Genomic DNA, 24,083 nt, shown 5'->3' on the forward strand with positions numbered 1-24,083 from the left:
TATTTGAGGGCAGTTAAGAGTCAACTTACTGTGGGTCTGAAGTCACATAGGCCTGGTAAGGATGGCAGAGTTCCTTCCCTAAAGGGCATTAGTGAACCAGATGAGGGGTTTGTTTTTCCGACAATCGACAATGGCCTCATGGTCACCATTGCTGAAACTAACTTCTAATTTCAGATGTTATTCACAAAATTCAAATTCTACCAGTATGCTGAACCCATGTCCCAGGACATTAGCCTAGATTTTTGGATTACTAGTCCAGTGACAATACCACTACTCCACCATCTTCCCCTGTATGGCACTTTCCCTGAATAGGAATGCTAGGTTCCAAAAGTGAACAGATAGTAACAATGACTTTGCATCACCCTATTTCTCAGGATGATGCATTTTTAAAAATGATACCAAGCTGTTTGAATAGTTTATTATCTGCAATCAATTCCCCCTTCCACCCCCAACAAAGTTAATTGGGTGTATTTCTTTTTTTATTTCAGCATTGGCTCCCAAGGCAGTTGAACAGAACACCAGCATTCAGTGTTGACATGAATGCTTGGAAAGACCAGTGCAAAGAGTTTCTGAATCTCGTGTTTCAGTGCGAGGACTCTGAACCCTTTCGACAGCCTGTGGATCTCTTTGCATATCCTGTATGTGGTGTATTTTTAAAAAATCATTGCAATTTTTAAGTTCACGTTAGCTATTCTTAGTTTTTACTTTAGGATGTGTCTACAGCACTTAAAAGGATATGCTTCACTTTAACAAAGACAGATATATTTTTTATATGGTGTAATCTTCCTTACAAAGTAGTGCATACTCTGATTTAACAATGGCTCAGGATATTTGTTGTTCCGTTTGCAGCTTCAAAATTTACTGAATGGTTTAATAGAAAAATCAGTTATGTTAATCAGACAGTTAAATTCCATCCTAATGAATGATTAAATATAACAACGTAGTTCAAAAGATGTAATGGGCATCTTACGGGTTAAAATAAAGCTCATGACAAGTGTAGTAGAGCGATTTGTTTAAGGTGTGGTTACACAATAAGGTGAGCATTATAACGTAATATTAATGTTAATCTACATTGGATTATGCCATTTTTTTAATGAATTTTTTTTGGGCGTTTCTCACATTTATAAACTGTTGTGTATATATACATTACATTATTCTTGCCTGCGCTAACTTACTTTATTGTACAGAGAGGTGGATTATGTCATTCTCCAGGGCAATTAGGGAATGGGAACAAATGCTAGCCTAACCAACTGTGCCCACATTCTACGAAAGAATAAAAAAGTACGGCCAGAGCTGATTCCAAAGCAGTAGCACGAGACTCTAGGAAGCCTTGCTCATTTTGCTTCACTGTTGGATGGTGTGTGACTCTAGATTCTGATTGCCATTATTGTGTAAATGCTGTAGATGCAGTAAAACTATCTATCTTGACGGTTTTCTGTCTAGTGAGACAATGATTTGTGGTAAACTCGATGTATATAATGCCTAGTATGGCTTAGGAGCCCCACTCTGGCATGACCGTACTCCCTGACCATGGTTTTTCTCTGGGCCCGCTTCTCAGGCAACTGAGCTTTCAGTTTCTCCTGTCCTGTAGAGCAGGGACAGGAATGGTTGTTGCAGGTGCCGGTGTTTAGATATTTCAGTAAGCTCAGGGAAGGTGTTAAAAGAGGGGGTGGGGTGGCATTGTTAGTCAAGGGCAGTATTACGGTGGCAGAAAGGACGTTTGATGAGGACTCATCTACTGAGGTAGTATGGGCTGAGGTTAGAAACAGGAAAGGAGAGGTCACCCTGTTAGGGGTTTTCTATAGGCCTCCGAAAAGTTCCAGAGATGTAGAGGAAAGGATTGCAAAGATGAATCTGGATAGGAGCGAAAGCAACAGGGTAGTTGTTGTGGGGGACTTTAACTTTCCAAATATTGACTGGGAACGCTATAGTTCGAGTACTTTAGATGGGTCCGTTTTTGTCCAATGTGTGCAGGAGGGTTTCCTGACACAGTATGTAGATAGGCCAACGAGCGGCGAGGCCATATTGGATTTAATACTGGGTAATGAACCAGGACAGGTGTTCGATTTGAAGGTAGGTGAGCACTTTGGTGATAGTGACCACAATTCGATTACGTTTACTTTAGTGATGGAAAGGGATAGGTATATACCGCAGGACAAGAGTTATATCTGGGGGAAAGGCAATTATGATGCAATGAGGCAAGACTTAGGATGAATCGGATGGAGAGGAAAACTGCAGGGGATGGGCACAATGGAAATGTGGAGCTTGTTCAAGGAACAGATACTGCGTGTCCTTGATAAGTATGTACCTGTCAGGCAGGGAGGAAGTGGTTGAGCAAGGGAACCGTGGTTTACTAAAGCAGTCGAAACACTCGTCAAGAGGAAGAAGGAGGCTTATGCAAAGATGAAGGTTCAATTCGGGTGCTCGAGAGTTACAAGTTAGCTAGGATGGACCTAAAGAGAGAGCTAAGAAGAGCCAGGAGGGGACATGAGAAGTCTTTGGCAGGTAGGATCAAGGATAACCCTAAAGCTTTCTATAGATATGTCAGGAATAAACGAACGATAAGGGTAAGAGTAGGGCCAGTCAAGGACAGTAGTGGGAAGTTGTGCTTGGAGTCCGAGGAGATAGGAGAGATGTGAAATGAATATTTTTTGTCAGTATTCACACAGGAAAAAGACAAATGTTGTCGAGGAGAATACTGAGATTCAGGCTACTAGACTAGAAGGGCTTGAGGTTCATAAGGAGGAGGTGTTAGCAATTCTGGAAAGTGTGAAAATAGATAAGTCCCCTGGGCCGGATGGGATTTATCCTAGGATTCTCTGGGAAGCTAGGGAGGATATTGCTGAGCCTTTGGCTTTGATCTTTAAGTCATCTTTGTCTACAGGAATAGTGCCAGCAGACTGGAGGATGGCAAATGTTGTCCCCTTGTTCAAGAAGGGGAGTAGAGACAACCCCGGTAACTATAGACCAGTGAGCTTTACTTCTGTTGTGGGCAAAGTCTTGGAAAGGTTTATAAGAGATAGGATGTACAATCATCTGGAAAGGAATAATTTGATTAGAGATAGTCAACACGGTTTTGTGAAGGGTAGGTCGTGCCTCACAAACCTTATTGAGTTCTTTGAGAAGGTGACCAGACAGGTGGATGAGGGTAAAGCAGTTGATGAGGTGTATATGGATTTCAGTAAAGCGTTTGATAAGGTTCCCCACGGTAGGCTACTGCAGAAAATACTGAGGCATGGGATTCAGGGTGATTTAGTAGTTAAGATCAGAAATTGGCTAGCTGGAAGAAGACCAGGGTGGTGGTTGATGGGAAATGTTCAGACTGGAGTCCAGTTACTAGTGGTGTACCACAAGGATCTGTTTTGGGGGTCACTGCTGTTTGTCATTTTTATAAATGACCTGGAGGAGGGCATAGAAGGATGGGTGAGTAAATTTGCAGATTACACTAAAGTTGGTGGAGTTGTGGACAGTGCGGAAGGATGTTACAAGTTACAGAGGGACATGGATAAGCTGCAGCGCTGGGCTGAGAGGTGGCAAATGGAGTTTAATGCAGAAAAGTGTGAGGTGATTCATTTTGGAAGGAAAAACAGGAAGACACAGAACTGGGCTAATGGTAAGATTCTTGGCAGTGTGGATGAGCAGAGAGATCTCAGTGCCCATGTGCATAGATCCCTGAAAGTTGCCACCCAGGTTGAGAGGTTTGTTAAGAAGGCGTACGGTGTGTTAGCTTTTATTGGTAGATGGATTGAGTTTCGGAGCCATGTGGTCATGTTGCAGCTGTACAAAACTGGTGCTGCCGCATTTGGAGTATTGCGTGCAATTCTGGTCGCCGCATTATAGGAAGGATGTGGAAGCATTGGAAAGAGTGCAGAGGAGATTTACCAGAATGTTGCCTGGTATGGAGGGAAGATCTTATGAGGAAAGGCTGAGAGACTTGAGGCTGTTTTCGTTAGAGAGAAGAAGGTTAAGAGGTGACTTAATTGAGGCATACAAGATGATCAGAGGATTGGATAGGGTGGACAGTGAGAGTCTTTTTCCTCGGATGGTGATGTCTAGCACGAGGGGACATAGCTTTAAATTGAGGGGAGATAGATATCATTTCATTTCATTTTCAGATAGGACAGATGCCAGAGGTAGGTTCTTTACTCAGAGAGTAGTAAGGGCGTGGAATGCCCTGCCTGCAACAGTAGTGGACTCGCCAACCTGAAGGGAATTCAAATGGTCATTGGATAGACATATGGACAATAAGGGAATAGTGTAGATGGGCTTTAGAGTGGTTTCACAGGTCGGCGCAACATCGAGGGCCGAAGGGCCTGTACTGCGCTGTAATGTTCTATATCCTCTTCCAGTGCCCTTCGAAACAGTTGTTGCGGGAGCTTCCGTTAGTTATTCAACTATAGCATACTTCACTCCCCAACTGACCAGACGACCCTGAAGTTTCAGTTGAGGAACTTTATTCTAAACTATAGCAGGAGAGTTCAGCTACCACTAGATGGCTTGCCAGCTCCCCAATCACAGGAAATACAGGGTAATTATATCTTATCTTTCAGGTAACTAACATACAGCAATCAAAAGAATACATTTGTTTAGAAATTATCTATGTTCATTCACAACTCATAATTAGGATTACATGATGCAGTGCATATGAGTATAATTACCAATCATAATCAAGATTTGTACATAGTATTTTAAATCGCCAAGCACGTCGGTGTCTCTACTTATCCAGAAGCTTCTAGACATGATAGATTAATTATACGCATAAGCCTGGTTCTCATAGTCCCTTCCCATTGTCCTTTATTCTAAGATGATCACGGCAGCTGTATCATCAAGCAAATTTTTGTGTGTACGCATTTTTGCTGCCTTGAATGCTTATCTGTTGCTGTAGCAACAGCTCTCTACTACCTGTACAAATGTACTAGCTTTAGCAAGCCCTTCTTCACTCATTGGTTTTATTTAAAAACTTTATAGGTAGGTTTTATACACAAACCACTATGATTTGATTCATTAACCCTTTCACAATCAATCGAAAGGATAACTATCAGGACGTTCTCCTATTTATCATTGTCAATGTGTGCCATCTGCACATCTTGCAGGCAATTGTCCTTATATTGGAGATGAGGACTCCCAGCTAGTCTTGATTCCATGGTCATTTCATTGTACAGAAGCCTCCATATATATTATATATCTGATGAATGTGGCTGTGTCAATGCAAAAATCATTGCTTAGCAATGAGGGTATACTGATGGAATTAGCATGCTCCAGGACCTCTGAGTTGGTGACCTTGTCCTGCCAAGAGGTGCTGAGGATATGTTTGAAACAGTGAAGGTGGAAATTATGCAGCCTTTTCTCCTGCCTAGCATATGTTGCTCAACAACTACTGTAGAGGAGTGCACTTAGGACTCTGATTGTGGGCTCACGGTTTGGTGCTCTTGGTCAGGTTGCTGTTGTTTCCCACATTCTTATTCGGCTTGGACATAACAGCTGCAGCTTTCTGTTACAATGCGTGTATTGATTTCAGCATTAAGTGACAGTTTGTGGAGTTGAGATATCTTGGAACCATGACATTTGTCGTCTTGATGTCCATGCTCAAACCAACGAGGCATGAGAGAATCTGTCCATTTGCTGATGGGAGGTAATCCGAAGTATGGAATGCTAATGTAGCATCATTGACATCAAACAACTCTGAGGACCTTTTGCACTTTGTCTTGGATCTCCAGCAGGCAAGGCTTGACAGCTTCCTGTCAGTTTTGGTGTGTAAGTAGATGTCAGAGGTAGGTTCTTTACTCCGAGAGTAGTAAGGGCGTGGAATGCCCTGCCTGTAACAGTAGTGGACTCGCCAACACTCAGGGCATTCAAATGGTCATTAGATAGGCATATGGACGATAAGGGAATAGTGTAGATGGGCTTTAGAGTGGTTTCACAGGTCGGCGCAACATCGAAGGCCGAAGGGCCTGTACTGCGCTGTAATGTTCTATGTCCTCTTCTAGTACCCTTCTGACATCTTAGATGAAACATACGGCAATCCCAAAGAAAAGGAAACGTATTTGCACCACTACCCGACTCTGTCTACCCCACTGCAAATCTCCAAGGGTTCCGTTGTTGCCAGTCACAACTGACCTTGCCCATGTCAGATCACACTTGAGCTGCTCATCAGATTTTCTCCAACAGCCACCTGTACTTGCATGGTGGTCTGCCTTGGTGAGATTAATGAAGGTAACATATAATAGCCTCATGGATGCTGGGGCCAGCATTTATTTTCCATCTGTAATTTCCCTTGAACTGACGGACAAGGCCATTTCAGAGGGTATTTACATAGAACATACAGTTGAGAGTCAGCCACGTTGCTGTGGATCTGGAGTCACAATTAAGCTAGACCAGGCAAGGATAGCAGAATTCCTTCCCTATAGGAAATCAGTGGACCAGGTGGATCTTGACAACATTGAATGCAAATATCACCACCTGCTGTTTAAACCTGGGTCCCGAGAGAATTACCCTGGGTATCTGAGTTACTAGTTGAGTGACAACACCACTGCCTCCCCACAATAGTTACATTACGTGTGGTCATCATTGTTTCTGTACAGGGTCACAATCTTTGAATCATGCATATCCTAGGGCACTTCCCTCTCTCTCTAGTGGAGACAGAGGTTTGTGCAGATGCTGAAGGGACTTCCTATGTTTGATGAGTTTAGGTAGTATGGCATCAGCACCTGGAGCTTTGCTAATGGTAGGCGAGTTGCAACTTCATGTTAAACCGATATTGTATATTAAGGCCGGACCTGATTACAAAGCAGGGCAGCATTAGACTACTCCAAGGTATTTTACTCCTTTCATTTGGCTGGCTGGTGGATGGGTGGAGATGTGATTCCAGATTCAGATTGCTGTTATGGTGTAAATGCAGCAAACCTAGCTCAACCTGTGCTTTGAATTTCCACGACTGGTATCATGTTATGTTCCTTGTAATGTTCTCCAAGATAGCCAAAGTCGTAATGCTTACAAAGAACATAAAGCCATATGTTTAAACCAAAGCTAGTTTATTTTACACTACTTGAAATGGACCGCACACTCTCTATACTGAATAACCGCTACAAAATAATAGTATTGAATCTGTTACAGTAATTATCACTCACGAATACAACCTACACTCTAACTCATACTATCCTTCTTCATCAACTTCTCCCAGAATGCTTAGAGACGCAGCATTTTATAAGACTACTCAGTGATGCCATCTAGTGTTGATATATATGAACATCACCCTGTTAACCCTTTACACTCAGATTATACATATCATTACACCCTGGAGTTTTTATTTAAACTTCGTTTCAAAATCGATCTTGGAGAAAATTAATTCTAGAAATTTGATTCTCCATTGAGTAAGGATGTGATTCTTCCTGCAGAGATGTACAGTTTGAGGGGAAAATATCTGGTACTGGGAGTATCTGTTCCTTATTTGCTACAGATATTGCTACTTGTTGCTATGTGTGTGCTTACACTCCAATTCCCTTTGTAGGACTATAGGGATATCATAGATACTCCAATGGACTTCAACACTGTGAAAGAAACACTAGAAGACGGAAATTATGACACTCCTCTGGAATTCTGCAAGGATGTTCGGTTAATATTCAGCAACGCCAAAGCCTACACACCCAACAAGAAATCAAGGGTAAAAGGAATACTTTCTTTTGGAAAGGTTTGTAAGACATTTGATATACTTTTGACCTGTTCCTCACTGGGAGACTAGTTGTCAAAAAGCATTACCAACGAGGGACAGTTTAAACTTTTGGGGGGATGAAGGTACACAGTTAAAGTTCATATTTTCATTATTGATCGAATTGATGTTTCTATATTAGATTAGTTTTATATCCCATTTTATCAACTAATTAAAATAATGTGGTCTAATGTGACCGGCATCTTGACTGATAAATGCAATATGAACTGTTTGGAAAACTTCTTTCAAGTAATCTGCACTTTATTAATTTAAGGTGGCCATTTACTGGAAAGAACAACTGAAAGGATGGCAAAGCTGTTCCGTTGATTTTAAATCACAACCAAAATTACTGTTGCTGTAAATTTTATAAAACAAAAAAATCTGACTTTGTCATATAGCTATTCGATGCCTCGAACCTGCAATAGATTTGACTTGCTCCAACAAGTGGTTACAGGGAGAAAGTAAACATCAGTCTGAATACACTAATTAGAATGCTCTACATATATTTTAAGATAATGGAATAAATGAAGTTTAATAGGTGATGCTGTCAGAATGCAACCAGTATTTTGTGTGAATCATGCATTATAAATTATGAATGCTTACTGGTACAATTATTGTGCTTACAGATATACAGCATGACCCTCCGGTTATCTGCGTTATGTGAAACTCAAATTATAAAAATCATTTCGGACTACAAGTTCGTCTTGAAGTGCCAAAAGAAGAATAAGCCAAGGCAGAAGTATAGAAAGAGGTTCAAAAGCAGCAGCAGTAGTAGTAGCAGGAGTAGTTCTCGGTCTGGCAGCAGCAGAAGTTCTCGGTCCGGCAGCAGCAGAAGTTCTCGGTCCAGCAGCAGCAGAAGTTCTCAGTCCGGGAGCAGCAGAACTTCTCGGTCCGGCAGCAGCAGAAGTTCTCGGTCTGGCAGCAGGAGCAGGTCTCGGTCTGGCAGCAAGAGCAGGTCTCGGTCTGGCAGCAAGAGCAGGTCTCGGTCTGGCAGCAAGAGCAGGTCTCGGTCTGGCAGCAAGAGCAGGTCTCGGTCTGGCAGCAAGAGCAGGTCTCGGTCTGGCAGCAAGAGCAGATCTCGGTCTGGCAGCAAGAGCAGATCTCGGTCTGGCAGCAAGAGCAGGTCTCGGTCTGGCAGCAAGAGCAGGTCTCGGTCCGGCAGCAAGAGCAGGTCTCGGTCCGGCAACAGGAGCAGTTCTTGGTCCAGCAGCAGGAGCAGTTCTCGTTGCAACAGTAGAGCATCCAGGTAAAACAATAAATACATTTGTCCCCGGTTCTAAGGAGACTGGTAGATTCCTGACATGTTTTTATACTGGTAAGTAAACAGCTGAATTTTTGTGTGACTAGCATGCCAAATGTAGTACCAGTACACACAAGTTTGATCGTTGCCTGTTTTCTACATTGTGGTATTGATACTTAATCTTGTGTTGCTGTAGTATGAGAGTAGGGATGGGGAAAGTAGGTTTTATGATGGATGCAATTCCCCTGCTTCTGCTTTACAACAGTTGTCTTCTCGTAACACAGTGCCCAGAGCAGTTTGACTGGCTTTTATTACCAAATTATGCAAATTCTATACCTATTTGTCACTAACTTGTGGATCTGTCAACCGAGAAAATATTATATTGAATTTCCCAAGATGCATAATTCCCCTTTATTGGAACAGGTTTAGCCCTTTGGATGTAAAATGTTCCTTTTGTGTGGTAGATTTTGACTCTGGGAATCAAGGTTTGGAAATGGCGTACATAAAATTCTAATGGATATATAATGGGGTCGTGGATTATACAATACTATGAAGATTAAAAACTATAATGACCAGTATTTTATCCAGTACCAGTAGTTAAAACAGCGACCAAGGTTTGAACATTTCAGTTCAAGCTAAGTGTAGTTTGGAGACTGGGCCATTTTTAAATCGATCCACGTACTCTGAGTTTCACATGATTACTTGTTTGTGCCGACCCCAAGTAAAATGGGAGAAGCTGAAAGAAGACGACAAAGACTGGTTTGTGAAATTTAAAAAATATAGAAAGACATGCATTTCACAATTACCAGATTTCTCAATCGTCCAGCCAATGCAATACCATTGAATTGTAGCCATGATGTGGAGATGCCGGCGTTGGACTGGGGTGAGCACAGTACGAAGTCTTACAACACCAGGTTAAAGTCCAACAGGTTTGTTTCGATGTCACTAGCTTTCGGAGCGCTGCTCCTTCCTCAGGTGAGGTCACTCACCTGAGGAAGGAGCAGCGCTCCGAAAGCTAGTGACATCGAAACAAACCTGTTGGACTTTAACCTGGTGTTGTAAGACTTCGTATTGAATTGTAGACACTGTAGGAACTACGGCAGCCATTATACACACCGCAACCTCCACAAACAGCCAGGTAATGATAGCCAGATAATCAGTTTCTGTATTGTTAATTGAGGGATAAATATTAGGCAAGCCAGAGCAATTATTTGCTCTTCCTCTTCTTCAAAATAGTGTCGGGGATCCCAAGCAGACAGATGAGGCCTTAGTTTAATGTCACATCTAACTGTTCAGCACTCCCTCAGTACTGCACTGGGGAGTGTCCACTTTGATTTTGGTACTTGGTTCCTCGAGTACATGCTGGTTAGAAACAGAAGTAGGCCACTCGACCTCTTGAGCCTGCTCTGCCATTATCATGGCTGATCATCTTGCAACCTCAACCCCACAGTCCTGCCTCCCACCTCTCAGCCTTTGTTAATCAAGATTATTATCTAGCTCCACCTTAAAAATATTCAAAGACTCTGCTTCCACTGCCTTTTGAGGAAGAGAGTTCCAGAGACACACGAACCTCAGAGAAAAAAATTATCCTAATCTCTGTCTTAGCGACCTCTTATTTTTAAACAAGTAACCCTGGATCTGGATAGGGTGTTCTTTGAGGGTCGGTGTAGACTTGATAGGGCAAACGACCTCCTTCTGCACTGCAGGAATTCTATGGCGAAGTTCTAGATTTTAAGTTCTAGGTTCTCTGATGAGAGAAAACCTCATCGCCACATCCACTCTGTCATTGTCCTTCAGGATCTTAAAGGTTTTGATCAAGTTTCCTCTTACTCTTCTAAACTCAAGTGGGTAAAGAACCTAACCTCCAACCGTTTCCTCTTAAGACAACCCGCCCATTCGTGAAATAGTCTAATCTTTTCTGTACTGCTAATTCATTTACATCTTTCCTTAAATAAGAACAATACTCTACACACTGCTCCAGAGGTGATCTCACCAATGCCCTCCATAATTGAAACATAACCTCCCTACTTTTGTATTCAATTCCACTCACAATAAATTATAACATTCCATTAACATTCCGAATGATTCGCTGTACCTGCATTACTAGTCTTTTGTGATTCATGCACTAGGACACCCAGATCGCTCTGCACTTCGGAGCTTTGCAATCTCACCATTTAGATACTTTTTTATTCTTCCTGCCAAAACAGACAATTTCATATTTGCCCACACTATATACTCCCATTTGCCAGATTTTAGTCCACTTGTTTAACTTTTCTATGTTCTTTTGTAGCCTCCTTGCGTTGTCCTCATAATTTACTTCACAAATTTAACAACCCTACCTTCATCCAAATCATTTATATAATTTGTGAAAAGTTGAGGCCCCAGCACTGATTGCTGTAGCACACTACGCAATACATTCTACCAACCATCCCGCCATGTGTTTTTTCAGCGGCGGATTCGGTCTGCCAGCAAAATTCTATGGTCGCTCCGTTGTCCTGAAATTTCCCGTTGACTGCACCCCTCATCACTGGGAAACCCATGTGCTGTTGGTGGGACCGGAATATCCCGCTGGTGTGAATAGCCGGTACATTTCGCCCTTGTTTCCTGTTAGCTAGCCAATCTTCAGTCCATGCCAATATGTTACCACCTACACCATTAGCTTTTCTTTTGGGCAATAACCTTCGATGTGGCATCTTCTCAAATGCCTTCTGGAAATCCAAATACTAGTACATCAATGGTTCCTTGTTAGCACATGTGAGTTGTAAGTATTAACAAAATCCTCATGAAAGTTCCATTTAATTCTCAGTTGTTAAAGAAAAGCACTTCTTCCCAGCCCCTCTCTCACACCATCTATGCTGTTTTGGGATGGCGTGGGGCATAAAGCGCTCGGTGTACTTAAATATTTTTCACAGTTCTACTGCATTGAACACTAATTGATAATATGTGCACTGCAGAATCCTTTCTTTATATTTAATTATAACTTACTATTATTTTTCATGCCTTTTAGTCTAAATCAGAAACTAGCAAACTGTCTACCTAAAGCAGACTTGAATACCTCACCATCCTGTTCAGTCCAAGCCAGTTCATCAAGATCATCGCGAGGTGAGAATAAAAATTTGCCCAGAGTTGCAATTTTATTTATTATCGGAATGTGAATAATTTGTACACTTCTGCATTAACAACATTGTAATAAGGAACCAAAGGGGAGGTAAATGTCTTCCTCACAAGACTGAAAAATCATTCCAGAGCAATTGGATTTTGCTTGCATACTGAAAAATGTGCCAGTTTTTGCCCTCTTCTTTCCTGAAGGCATGAACTCTTTTTTGGGAACACGACTACAAGTACAATCGTGAGATTGTCCTTCAATGTCAAGCCCTGTCATTGTGTGCAGGCAGTCTTATTTGATGTTGCATGTATCACTTCCGAGCTGAGTCACATGCATCTCTAGCAGGAGATGCTGGACAGAGGGAATGTTAGATTTTGCAGTGAGGCCAATTATAATAATACCCCATGACACTAATGAATTTGCAAGGGAGTTCACCGATTTTTAATTTTCCAGCTTCAGAAACAGACGATCCATTGGGACCAGTGAATGCTGAAGTTGAGCGTCCAAATGTGCCATCACTTCTTGAGTGGGATGTACAGAATCAGATTGGAAATGATTCAGAGTGTGGCTGTACCAGAGTAACCGGAAACATATCTACATCTATAAAACAAGGTAATGGAAAATAAATGTGTTCCTTATTGCTCAAGGACTGCCAGTTATGTGGGTGTTTCTTGAGGGTGAAGGAGAAAAATGAGAATCTTACAGTTGTTTGTCGATTCTATCTATAAGCGCTTGCAAGTTATGTTGTACTTTTTATAATTATGCAATTTTATGTCGATATCCCAGTCAATGCTTTCTATAATGTATTGCTGTCCCAAGTACTATAGCACATTGCTGCAGACAACAGGCTTGACACAATTAGGCAAGGAACCATCTTCAGATTTCCACCTCGGTGTCACTACATTTGTAACATATTGATTTGGATTTCAAAGGTCCTCTCCTGGCTTTTTGTGGGGTTACATTTTGGTAGCCCTTGTGTTGGCCCATAAAATGATTCAATGGCTGACTGCTTCAGGCATAACATTGGCCCCTAGATGCTAGATTGGTTTAAAATGGTATTATGAAAAAACAGCTTAAGGTACCAACACCAGACAAACTTCATATCTGCATTAAAGCCTGTGAATTCCTACCTCCAGGTTCTCAGTCCACACTCCCAACATCTTGAATCCAAACCAGAAAGCATTTTGTAGGTTTGTTCCCAAAGCCTTTGCAGCAGCAATCTGAATGTTCCTAGAAATTAGATTTGGACTCATGGCACTCGATACATCTAAGGTATTGCCATATGTTCTGTGATATACTGGAGTGAAGCCTCCGTTCATCAATGATTGCAAATCCAGCTAATGGATATTTTTAAAAAGAGGACGGGATCCTTTTTGCGAAGAATCTGTGAGACTAAAGTTCTTGCGAGATCTAGCAAATGTCTCTTGTGGATGATCCTCTGCATGCAAGGATTTCCTGTTATAAGCAGGTCCTGGTGAAATCATAGAATCCCTACAGCGCAGAAGGAGGCCATTCGGCCCATCGAGTCTGCATCGACCCTCCGAAAGAGGGCCACTCCCCCGCCTCATTCCCGTAACCCCATTTAACCACTAAGGGGCAATTTGGCATGGTCAATCCACCTAATCTACAGATCTGCTGAAGGAAATGGAGCACCCGGAGGAAACCATGCAGAAATTGAGAGAATGTGCAAACTCCACACACAGTCACCCAAGGTCGGAATCGAACCTGGGTCCCTGGCGCTGAGACGCATCAGTGCCACCCTGCTGCCCTGAATCTTGGAACAGGAAAGAAATGTACTAATTATCCAGTTAGTAGATGCTTGCATCTCATCTGCCATTATTACTCCATTCTTCTACATAGAATTTATAGTTCAGAAATTGGCAATTCAGTCGAACTGTCTGCATCGGCATTTATGCTCCACATGGAGCTCTTCCCACCATCTTTTCACGTGCATTTATATAGCTTTCACGTGCCTCAATGTGCTATAGTACTTGGGACAGCAATACAATATGGTAGTTAGTTCTACACTCTCTAAACAAGTTTCTCCATCTTAACATTTACCCCTCGATTTGTACTTTGCTCCATGAAAAGATATCTTCTCTGTTTTCTGGGTCGCCCCCAACCCCGTCCACCTTTTTAAATGTAGCTTAGCCAAAACTCTGATACTTGTAATGTACTCGAGCAAATTATGCTCCTCCATCACTGCTGTCCTTGCTGACCTACCTTGGCTTCTGGTCCCCATTACCTCAAAATTAAAATGGCTATGCTTGTATTTAAATCTTTTCATAGCTTTAATCTTCCCTACCTCTGTAACATCTTTCAGCCTGACAACCCTACCAAACTTTTTTTCCCCTCTGGCTTTGATCTCACTCCACCACGTTATTCCATTACTTTTCTGTCAGCTGTCTTAGCCCAAGCTAATTCTCTCTTTAATTTATCCATCTGCCTCCCCCTCTTTCAAAATCCAAAATTTTGACTAAGTTGGTTATCACCCTTCCTGAGATCTCCTTTGGCTCTGTTTTTTTTATAATTTCACCTCTGTAGTGCTTTAGGATGTTTTTCCTACATTAAAGACTCCTTAAAAATGGAAAGTTGACATTTCTTCTTTGTCAGGAAGTTTAATCAATTAGAATTTGTAGGAGCAACTCTGAATATCTCAATTCACATACAAACATTGTCTCAGACATGTTCCTCGAATAATCATTATTTTTTTGGGGAAAACTAAAGTACTGAAAAATCAGTACTGTACAATTTGTGACATCTACTGGTTTGTTCTTAATCATGCTTGATAAAGTTGTTTCATAGTTTATAATCTTAGACATATGATCTGTCAAAGTAGAGTGCTAATGTCCAATCTCATGATAGATGAGAAGAATGAGACAAAACAGTGGAGTCTGGTCCTTTGCACTGGGTGTGGTATGAAAAACATTTAAAACATGCTAAATAGATATTTTACCTGTTATTGCAAATGCATCTTTTCAGATCAATCATCCTCTAATGGTCATTTAGTTAATGGTCATGGAATGCGTACTTCTACAAAGAGGAAGATGATGAGTGATTCAGAGGAAAGTAGTTTGGAGAATCCAAACAAAGAGGAGATGGAAAACATTGCCCAGTTAGGCAGCGATGCATCAGGCAAATCTGGCCCAGGGTCTGAAAGTGGGTCAGAATCTGCTTCAGGATCAGATAAAGACCACATTGAAGGAGATCATGATTATAGCAAGGTTTTGAGAAGGAAGACAACAGGAAAAGGAAATATAAAAGACCGGGTAGGAGTAAGAAGGAAGAGGCGGAGGAGGAAACGCTTCAGATTTTCCACACCAACAAACAAATATAAACGAGCAAGGTTATTGGATGACTGGTTTGATGAAGATGAATTGTGTGTTGATCGATTGAATAAATGCTCTACAATTAGAACTAGAAACCAAGGTAGAAGGACAGTTTTATATAATGATGACTCTGATGATGATGGCTTTGTACCAGCTGGTGAACCTCTAAACCTTGGAATGTCGAGGTCAGGAAGAATGCGCCGAATGACAGAAAAGGCTAAGGCAAGTCATTTAATAGGATGGAGTCACTGATCGTTGAAGCTGGGAACTTTTTTAACTGAACTTATTACATTTGTACTGCAGGGATTCGATATGCACATTACTTTTACTAATTTATGTGGGTGGGTTGGGGAGGATCTTTACTTTTTTTTTGTAGTGGTGCTGATCCGGTTCTCAAAATGCACTTCGGTCTTCCAAACCATTGCTTACCAACTGCTGAATCCAACCTTAAAGGCGGTGTAGCCTTAATGTATTCAAAAATATCTCTGTGCATCAGTGGCTTCAAAGCAAATAACAGTTATGTAAACAAATATCTGTCTTATTTACCATGACAAATTTTAGCATATCTAGGCAGTGTTCCTGATCTACCTTAGTTTGAACTCGCGGTAGAATTTATTTAGACCTCGCCATAACTTCTTACCATACAGTAATAAGCCTGTTAGAGTTTTTGCACAGTTCTTCCAGTCTTAATGGCAGCCATTAAAGGTTTACAGCATGAATATCCTTTCCACTAATTAAGTTTATGACTTATTTGATCTGCACTAGCTTTTTTAAATTTAGGATTGAATTGTAATATATGTTATACGTTAACCTGTTTATATTTTGACGTTGAATTTTACTTCACTGGTGGAGATACTTCACCAGTGTTGGAGATAATGAGCAAATAATGGTTGGTGCCTTTGTAAATGTGCTGATTTAATTTAAATACTTGAGTGATATTTGATGTTTGCATTAACTCTGTATAAATTGAGGAATATGAATTTCAAAGCATTCTGAAATGCTTTTCAAATGTTTACACCCACCAACATTGCAACATTTAAAAATGTCTCTTTTCATTTGTGTTTTAGTTTTAAAAATCCTATTATTATAATTGTCTTTTCCACCCATCATTTTTACACTGTCTTCCTTCAACAAAGAAAATCAAGATAATAATTGCCTTTTTGCTGCTGACAGTGCTGGACGTGATCATCCCAACAGATCTTGACGACAAGAGACATCTGATTTAATATCACCTGTCAGATGGAGAGTCTTGCAATATCTGGAAGCTCTATGGGTAGCTAATATGGTTTTGTCTAAGAACTTTGCTTTGGCTTCAAACTGCTTAATCAGCAGTGTAAAGTTCTGAAGTCGGTGTATGCTTACCTTGTATGGCATTTGTCGGTGTAAAGTGAGATGATTTGCGGTGTCTGCACAACCGTTTTTCTTTCTTGTTCATTTCAGACCCCTGCCCCCAAGAATTGAACCAAATACAAAATTGCATTAGAATTTAATATTGGGATTGTTGGAATTACATGGGAAATTGGACTTGTGGCTTTCACCAGTCAAGAAGTGCATGTGGGGCTTGAATCTGACCTCTTCTCCCCAAGGGAAATTCTTTCTTCAATTAAAACGTAAGTCTGCGCTTTAATAGCATTGCTGCCTCACGGCACTGAGGTCCAGGTTTGATCCCTGCTCTGGGTCACTGTCCGTGTGGAGTTTGCACATTCTCCCCGTGTTTGCGTGGGTTTCACCCCCACAGCCCAAAAAGATGTGCAGGGTAGGTGGATTGGCCATGCTAAATTGCCCCTTAATTTTTAAAAAAGTCGCGCTTTAAGTTTTTTTTTAAACAAAGCTAAGTACACTTTAAAACATTATAATTTGTATTTATTTTATGGCTGGTTTCTGTCCATATTTGACTCATCATTTTCTGCTCATATGTATTTGAATACTGGGAGGTTCATACCTAAAACATCAGTTTGTTTATATACAGAGAACCAGCTGTATTATGATAGGAATGTTCTGTAGGAAAAAAGTTGATTGCAAGATTTTCTGAGAAAATCGCGATGTTATCAGTGTATGTGACTACATCTTTAGCAAATTATACTAATGAGTTTCTCCCTGCAGTTTGCATGTGACATTAGCATGATGGTGCTATAAAATTGTTGAAACAATGCTTTTGTAATGCAAAGTGTTTCACTAAAGTTGCTTGAGGAACGGTAACATATATGTAATCAAAGTTGTACGGGACAAATCTGTGGTCCTGCTTATTTTTCTACAGAATGTGTACATTGAGCACATTGATTAATTATTTGTACAAATTACACAAATCTTTGAAAATTATTTTGGGGTTTTTTTTGTAAATGTTCTAATCATGTCTGCACAATCAAACATTCAATCTTAAGAAATACATTTACAATATATTGCTCACAGCAAGTATTGAATCGCAACTCTAGTGAAATGCCTTATTGATTATTCTCCAAAGATTTGTGGTAGGAAAGTACTGTGTGCACCCTGTCCTCTCCATAAAATCATGCAGCACATTTTCTAATTTGTGAAGAAGCAATGTATTAACTCCTTTCAGTCCTTGCTGTCAATTTGAGCCAAAATTTCCAGGTAGGTGATTTAAAAATGGACCAGATGGCATCAATAAATTTACTTTTAGGGGACATCATTTCGTCAAATCCTTAATCTTGGTGACTGTCCCTTTTTATATATGTACACATATAAATATATTTTAAGTCAGCATTTCAGGGATTTTTCTTGCCACATGGCAGACCAAATGTAATGTTGATATGCAATGATTTACTGTGAGTTACATTTGACAATTTTTATACTGTAAAAAGTGTACATCTGTAAGCTGTTTGATTATAAAATAGTTACTATACTTGTCTTCACAATGGTGTGAGTTCTTGCGTTTGTGAATTATTTTCCCCAGAATTATCTTGTATTCAGAATTTTTTCTAGCTGATATTATTGGGGATTGTAAAATTTTAGCAACTGGCCCAACCCATTTTTGGGTTCACCCCCCTTGTCTTTGTCTCCAGTCTCCCAGTGTGATGCAGCTTAACACATTTCTCTGGACAAAGAACCTGGAATACTGTGTGAAATTGTGGTTTCCATAAGGAAGAACTGGAGGGCAATTAATTGGTGCAAAAGGCGGTATTCTGACCGGTAACAGATGGTGGGTGGATCATATCCCAGTGGGATGATTTGCAAAGTCCCAAGGAGTTTCATTTTGATATCTGGACACACAGGCAAGGACCTGTTTTTTCACCCCCCTCAAAGATTGTGAGGGTTGTATTCCTGAAGCTGCAGAGATGCTGGATGAATTAATCTACAGGAAAACCATTACAGGCTGCAGACAAAGGCAAGACCTCCCCCTCTCTCTCTCTCTCTCTCTCTCTCTCTCTCTCTCTCTCTCTCTCTCTCTCTCTCTCTCTCTTTCTCCAGAAAGGCTGTGAGTATTGTACTTCTAAAACTACTGAGGCCTGAATGAAGCTACAGTAAAAGCCTTGAACTAAATTGCCACCTAGTTTCTAAAGGTGGGGGGGTGGGGTATTAGGCCTAGGTAGATGCTCTATCAGAGCAGGGGCAGGTACAGACTTGATGAGCCAAATGACCTCCTTCTGCACTGCAGGGATTCTATGATTTGTGGCAGTAAGGTTTAAAGGGGAGCCAGGTACTGGAAACACCCATCTGAAGCAAAGATTATTTTTCTCTTGGAGAATATTGATTCTATTGTGATTTGACAAACATATGCTTTTCCACACATACTGCTTCAATCACTATGAAAGTAGACCAAGCTCTGAATTGAAATTTCACAAGGTGAATATACAGATCAACAGTTAGGTTATACCAACTAAACTGAGTATAAACATTGCAAATGTGACATGTTATTTACGTGTATCATCAGTGGGATATTTTTACTTCATTTATGTGGGAGGTCTTCTGTTTGTTCAGTATTTGTGACTTTTTGAGTTTAACTCATCAAAGGACCAGTTTCATTCACAAAACGTCCTACCCACATGTGCTTTTGTTTCCTTCCCCTTTTCCTGTCCCCACAAACAGCTGGAACTCCACTTTAGACTTTACCTTAGGATTGGTCACCATTCCCATCCCATTTGTTTTCTTGAGCTTGCTTCAGGTAAAGTTCAACAGTAAGGGCTATCTCATCAATCCAACAATGCGAAGTTTTGATGAGACATTGGTGAGAGATACCATTACATGTATTGTTGCCAAAGTACCATTGATGTGTGACTTTAATATGCATTCAGTAAATGACACTGAATCCTTTGACACTGAATCGCATGAGATATTTGGGCCGTAAACTAAAAGTTTAGTCCCGGTTTTAGGGAGTATATTAAAGGAGGTGAAGAAAGAGGAAGAGAGGTTGAGGGGAGGAATTGTACAGTTTAGGGCCTTGGAATCTGAGGATTGGTGGAACAGCTAAAACAGAGAATGTGAAGTTGGAGACATGCATGTGCAACGTATGTAGATGACCAAGGAGGACGAAAGGGAATTTGAAATTGTTAGGAATCAGGAATACATAAAGAAACAAATTAATTTCTTAAAGAAGCATAAAGTGAAGTTTTCTCCATACACGTGAATGAAAAATCAGGATAGTGTGATGCCCCATACACTTTTAGGGGGGGAAATCTATGGCCAGCATTTTCCAGATTGCAGAGCTTCCTTTCCTTGCTATTTGTGGAGTTGGTGACGAACGCTTTGCCAAATATATTTTGCCCTGTAGCCATCTAACCTGCCAACAAATGTTAATTATATATAGATCATAGAATTTGCAGTGCAGTAGGAGGCCATTTGGCCCTTAGAAAGAGCACCCTACTTAAGCCCACGACTCCACATTATCACAGTAACCCCACCTAACCTTTTGGTCATTAAGGGGCAATTTAGAATGGTCAATCCAACAAACCTGCACATCTTTGCCTGTGGGAGGAAACCGGAGCATCTGGAGGAAGTCCATGCAGGAACGGGGAGAAAATGCAAACTCCTTACAGACAGTTACCCGAGGCCAGAATTGAACCGGTGTCTCTGGAGCTGTGAGGACGCAATGCTAACCACTATGCCACCATTTTCCCCATAAAGTGACTGGAGGCAGGACTTCTGCCTCTGACTCGGTTAGAAAGCTACCAGCTAATCTGATTGGCCAGCAGTTCTCTAGTCCCAGAAGCTACAGTGGACATGACAGATTGAATGCGGTTGCCAGAATCTCCCAGGAGTCCGGGACCAGGCATGTTTTGGGGATGTTGGAGCAGGCAAAGGAGGTGAGGCCTGGGGTGGGAGTTAGTGGAGATGCCAGGAGTGGAGGAAGCACCGACAATGGCCAGATATTTCAGGGCCACCCAATGTTAAAAGAAGGCCGTTAATTCTCTCTCTTCCTCCCCCCCCCCCCCCCCTCCTCTCCCCCCGCTCCTCTCTCCCTCTTCCCCTCCGCCCTCACCTCTCCTCCCCCCCCCCCCCCCCCCCCTGCCCCCTCCTGTGTGTGTATGCAGTTTTGTGATCATGCAGGGATTTTCTTTTAGTTTAGGACAAGGTTGAGTGAAGGAAATCTTGAAGAATTCAGTTGTGTTGGCTAAAATAGTTTAAAACTCTTGTTAACTTAAGGACACCAAACATAATTTGGACTTCTGGTATAGCCATGATGAAAAGAGAGCGTATTGGATGTGTTTTTAAAATAAATTTAGAGTGAGTACTCTTATTTTTTTTCCAAGCAAGGGGCAATTTAATGTGGCCAAGCCACCTACCCTGCACATCTTTGGATTTGGGGGTGAGACCCACGCAGACACTGGGAGGAATTGCAAATTCCACACGGATAATGACCCGGAGCCAAACCCGTTTCCTCAGTGCTATGTGTAGCAGTGCTAACCACTGTGCCACCCCAGAGTTTTCGATGTTAAAGAATATTAGAACCAAGAGTTCTCACCTTAAGAGGCCACATATAGCTGAAGGAACAGCCTTGCCAGAAGTAAATGGAAGTCCCAAGAAATCTCAGGCTGTATGAATCTTTGAAACAGTATTCAGACCAAGCTGTTAATCTTCCAATTTTTGAAGTTTTATTAGGTGTGTATTTCTACTGGTTGCTGTAAAAGGAAAGACGTTTTAAGGAGCTTAATTTAAAATAATAGTAACTGAGTTTATTGTACTTTTAAAGTCAGCCATGTCAACTACATTGAAATAGTATTCATGTTCTTTCATTTTTGTGTGGTGGAATTAGTTTGATTCTAAATCATGAAACTTGGAGTTTCATTCTTTAATAAATACCTAGGTTTTCAGATTCCTAAAATTGATCATAGTCATAGAGGTAGGACAACCAAGGAATATTCATGCTAAATTGCCAAGTAGTGATAGCAAATTGGTGTAGATATTAAATAATTTCTTTGCCTCCGTGTTCACTAAGGAGGCCAATATAATGGACATGATATTTGAAGTAATCAAAAAGTATTTATGATAAAAGGGGAAATAATTCATTATTGACTAATAAAACATGAAAAAGGATAAGTCCAGATAGATTGCATCAGTGCAATACAAAAAGCTAGGGAAGAGATAGCAGAGGAACTCTTGCATATCTTTATTAGAAAAGGCAGACATGCCAAAGGACATGATTCTTATGCATAAAAGGGAGAGAGAACACATCCAGTGAATTATAAACTAGTTAGATTAACATCAGTCACAGGAAAGATTGTGAAATCCCTACCCAGTGATGGAACAGAAGAATACCTACAAATTGCGAATTAATCAACAGTCAGCAAAAGCTTATGGACTTCTTAGTGGATGTAACTGAAAAGGGTAAGGGTAGGTAAGCATAATCTAGTACCTGCGATGTTTGTCCTTCAGAGAAGTGCTGTAGATGTATGATGATGGTCAGAACATATGGAGTGAGGGGAAAAGTAGCAGAATGAATAGTAAACTGGCCATAAAGCAGAAAACCGAGTATAAAAGTTTTGAGGTGGTTAATGAACTTGGCAAATGAAGGGCAGGGGTTTTCCAGAGGATTGGTGCTGGGCCTACTGGGTTCACCATTTGCACAAGCAATTTGACCTTGGGAGTGGAATTACAACTTCAAAATTTGTGGATGACACCAAATTGGAGGGTGCCCTTAATATAAGAATATAATTGGAGGATGCCCTTCATATGGGAATATTAATAGGCGTGAGTGTAGATCATAGTGCCTGCTCCTCCATTGAATATGATTATGGCTAATCTTCATAGGGTCAATTGCACTTTCTCACCCACTCCTCTATTCCCTGAGACACCCAAATTCTGCTAGCTCAGCTTTAAATTTTTTCTGGATAAAGGAGGAGGACTGCGAACAAATGAACATGTAATAATCTTTATTAATGTCACAAGTAGGCTTACATTAACACTGCAATGAAGTTACTGAGAAATCCCCTAGTCGCCATATTCCGGCACCTGTTCGGGTACACTTGAGGGTGAATTCAGAATGTCCAATTCACCTAACAAGCACATTTTTCGGGACTTGTGGGAGGAAACCGGAGCACCAGGAGGAAATCCATGAAGACATGGGGAGAATGTGCAGACGCCACAGAGACAGTGACCCAAGCAGTAATAGAACCCGGAACCCTGGTGCTGTGCTACAGCAGCGCTAACCATTGTGCTGCCCATAGAAGTGGTACATTTTGGTAGGAAGTTAAGGAGATATATAGTCCTTGGAAATTAATAGGGTAGCGGATCAGAGAGACCCCTGGGCTACAGATACACAAATTGCTAAAAATAGTGATGCAGAATATTTGAATAATAAAAATAAAGCAAAGTAATGGAGTTCATTTCTAAATGAATAAAACTGAAAACCGGGAAATTGGTGTTAAATTTGCATCGAACATTGGTGAGAGCATACTGGAGTACTGTGAACAGTTATGGTCTCCATGCTATTAAAAAAGACATAGATGTACTTGAAAAGGTGTTTTAAAATAAATTAGAATGATATCAGACCTGGCATATTGCACCTATCAAGAAAGACGAGTAAGCTAGATCTGTTTTATCTTAAAAGACCAGGGGAGGACTAAACAAAGAAAGTACAGCACAGGAACAGTCCCTTCGGCCCTCCAAGCCTGCACCGACCATGCTGCCCGTCTAAACAAATCTTCTACACTTCCGGGGTCCTTATCCCTCTGTTCCCATCCTGTTCATGTATTTGTCAAGATGCCCCTTAAACGTCACTATAGTCCCTGCTTCCACCACCTCCTCCGGCAGCGAGTTGCAGGGACCCACTACCCTCGGTGTAAAAAAACTTACCTCGTACATCTCTAAATCTTGCCCCTCGCACTTTAAACCTATGCCCCCTAGTAATTTACCCCTCTACCCTGGGAAAAAGTCTCTGACTATCAACTCTGTCTATGCCCCTCATAATTTTGTAGACCTCTATCAGTTCGCCCCTCAACCTCCGTCGTTCCAGTGCGAACAAACCAATTTTATTCAACCTCTCCTCGTAGCTAATGCCCTCCATACCAGGCAACATCCTGGTAAATCTCTTCTGCACTCTCTAAAGCCTCCACATCCTTCTGATAGTGTGGCGACCAGAATTGAACACTATACTCCAAGTGTGGCCTAACTAAGGTTCTATACAGCTGCAACATGACTTGCCAATTTTTATACTCCATGCCCCGACCAATGAAGGCAAGCATGCCGTATGCCTTCTTGACTACACTTTCCACCTGTGTTGCCCCTTTCAGTGACCTGTGAATCTGT

General features: G+C 41.2%; 1 protein-coding gene across 2 annotated transcripts in view; it reads left to right on the top strand.

Annotated features, from left to right (window-relative positions):
• The window catches only part of brwd3 (bromodomain and WD repeat domain containing 3), a 137,223-nt gene extending 118,980 nt beyond the window's left edge, over window positions 1–18,243 (top strand). The window contains exons 35-40 of one of the 2 annotated variants that reach the window (XM_072505140.1): window positions 489–638; window positions 7,508–7,660; window positions 8,332–8,951; window positions 11,953–12,047; window positions 12,505–12,663; window positions 15,034–18,243. In XM_072505140.1, the coding sequence (XP_072361241.1) occupies window positions 489–638; window positions 7,508–7,660; window positions 8,332–8,951; window positions 11,953–12,047; window positions 12,505–12,663; window positions 15,034–15,632 (1,776 nt within the window). In that variant the 3' untranslated portion in view covers window positions 15,633–18,243. Of the gene's footprint in view, window positions 1–488; window positions 639–7,507; window positions 7,688–8,331; window positions 8,952–11,952; window positions 12,048–12,504; window positions 12,664–15,033 lie in introns of both variants that reach the window. The other variant, XM_072505139.1, reaches the window with a different exon arrangement.
• The last annotated feature ends 5,840 nt before the right edge of the window (window positions 18,244–24,083 follow it).

This window comes from Scyliorhinus torazame, chromosome 5 (genome assembly GCF_047496885.1).
Source record: "Scyliorhinus torazame isolate Kashiwa2021f chromosome 5, sScyTor2.1, whole genome shotgun sequence".
Classification (NCBI taxonomy): Eukaryota; Metazoa; Chordata; class Chondrichthyes; order Carcharhiniformes; family Scyliorhinidae; genus Scyliorhinus; species Scyliorhinus torazame.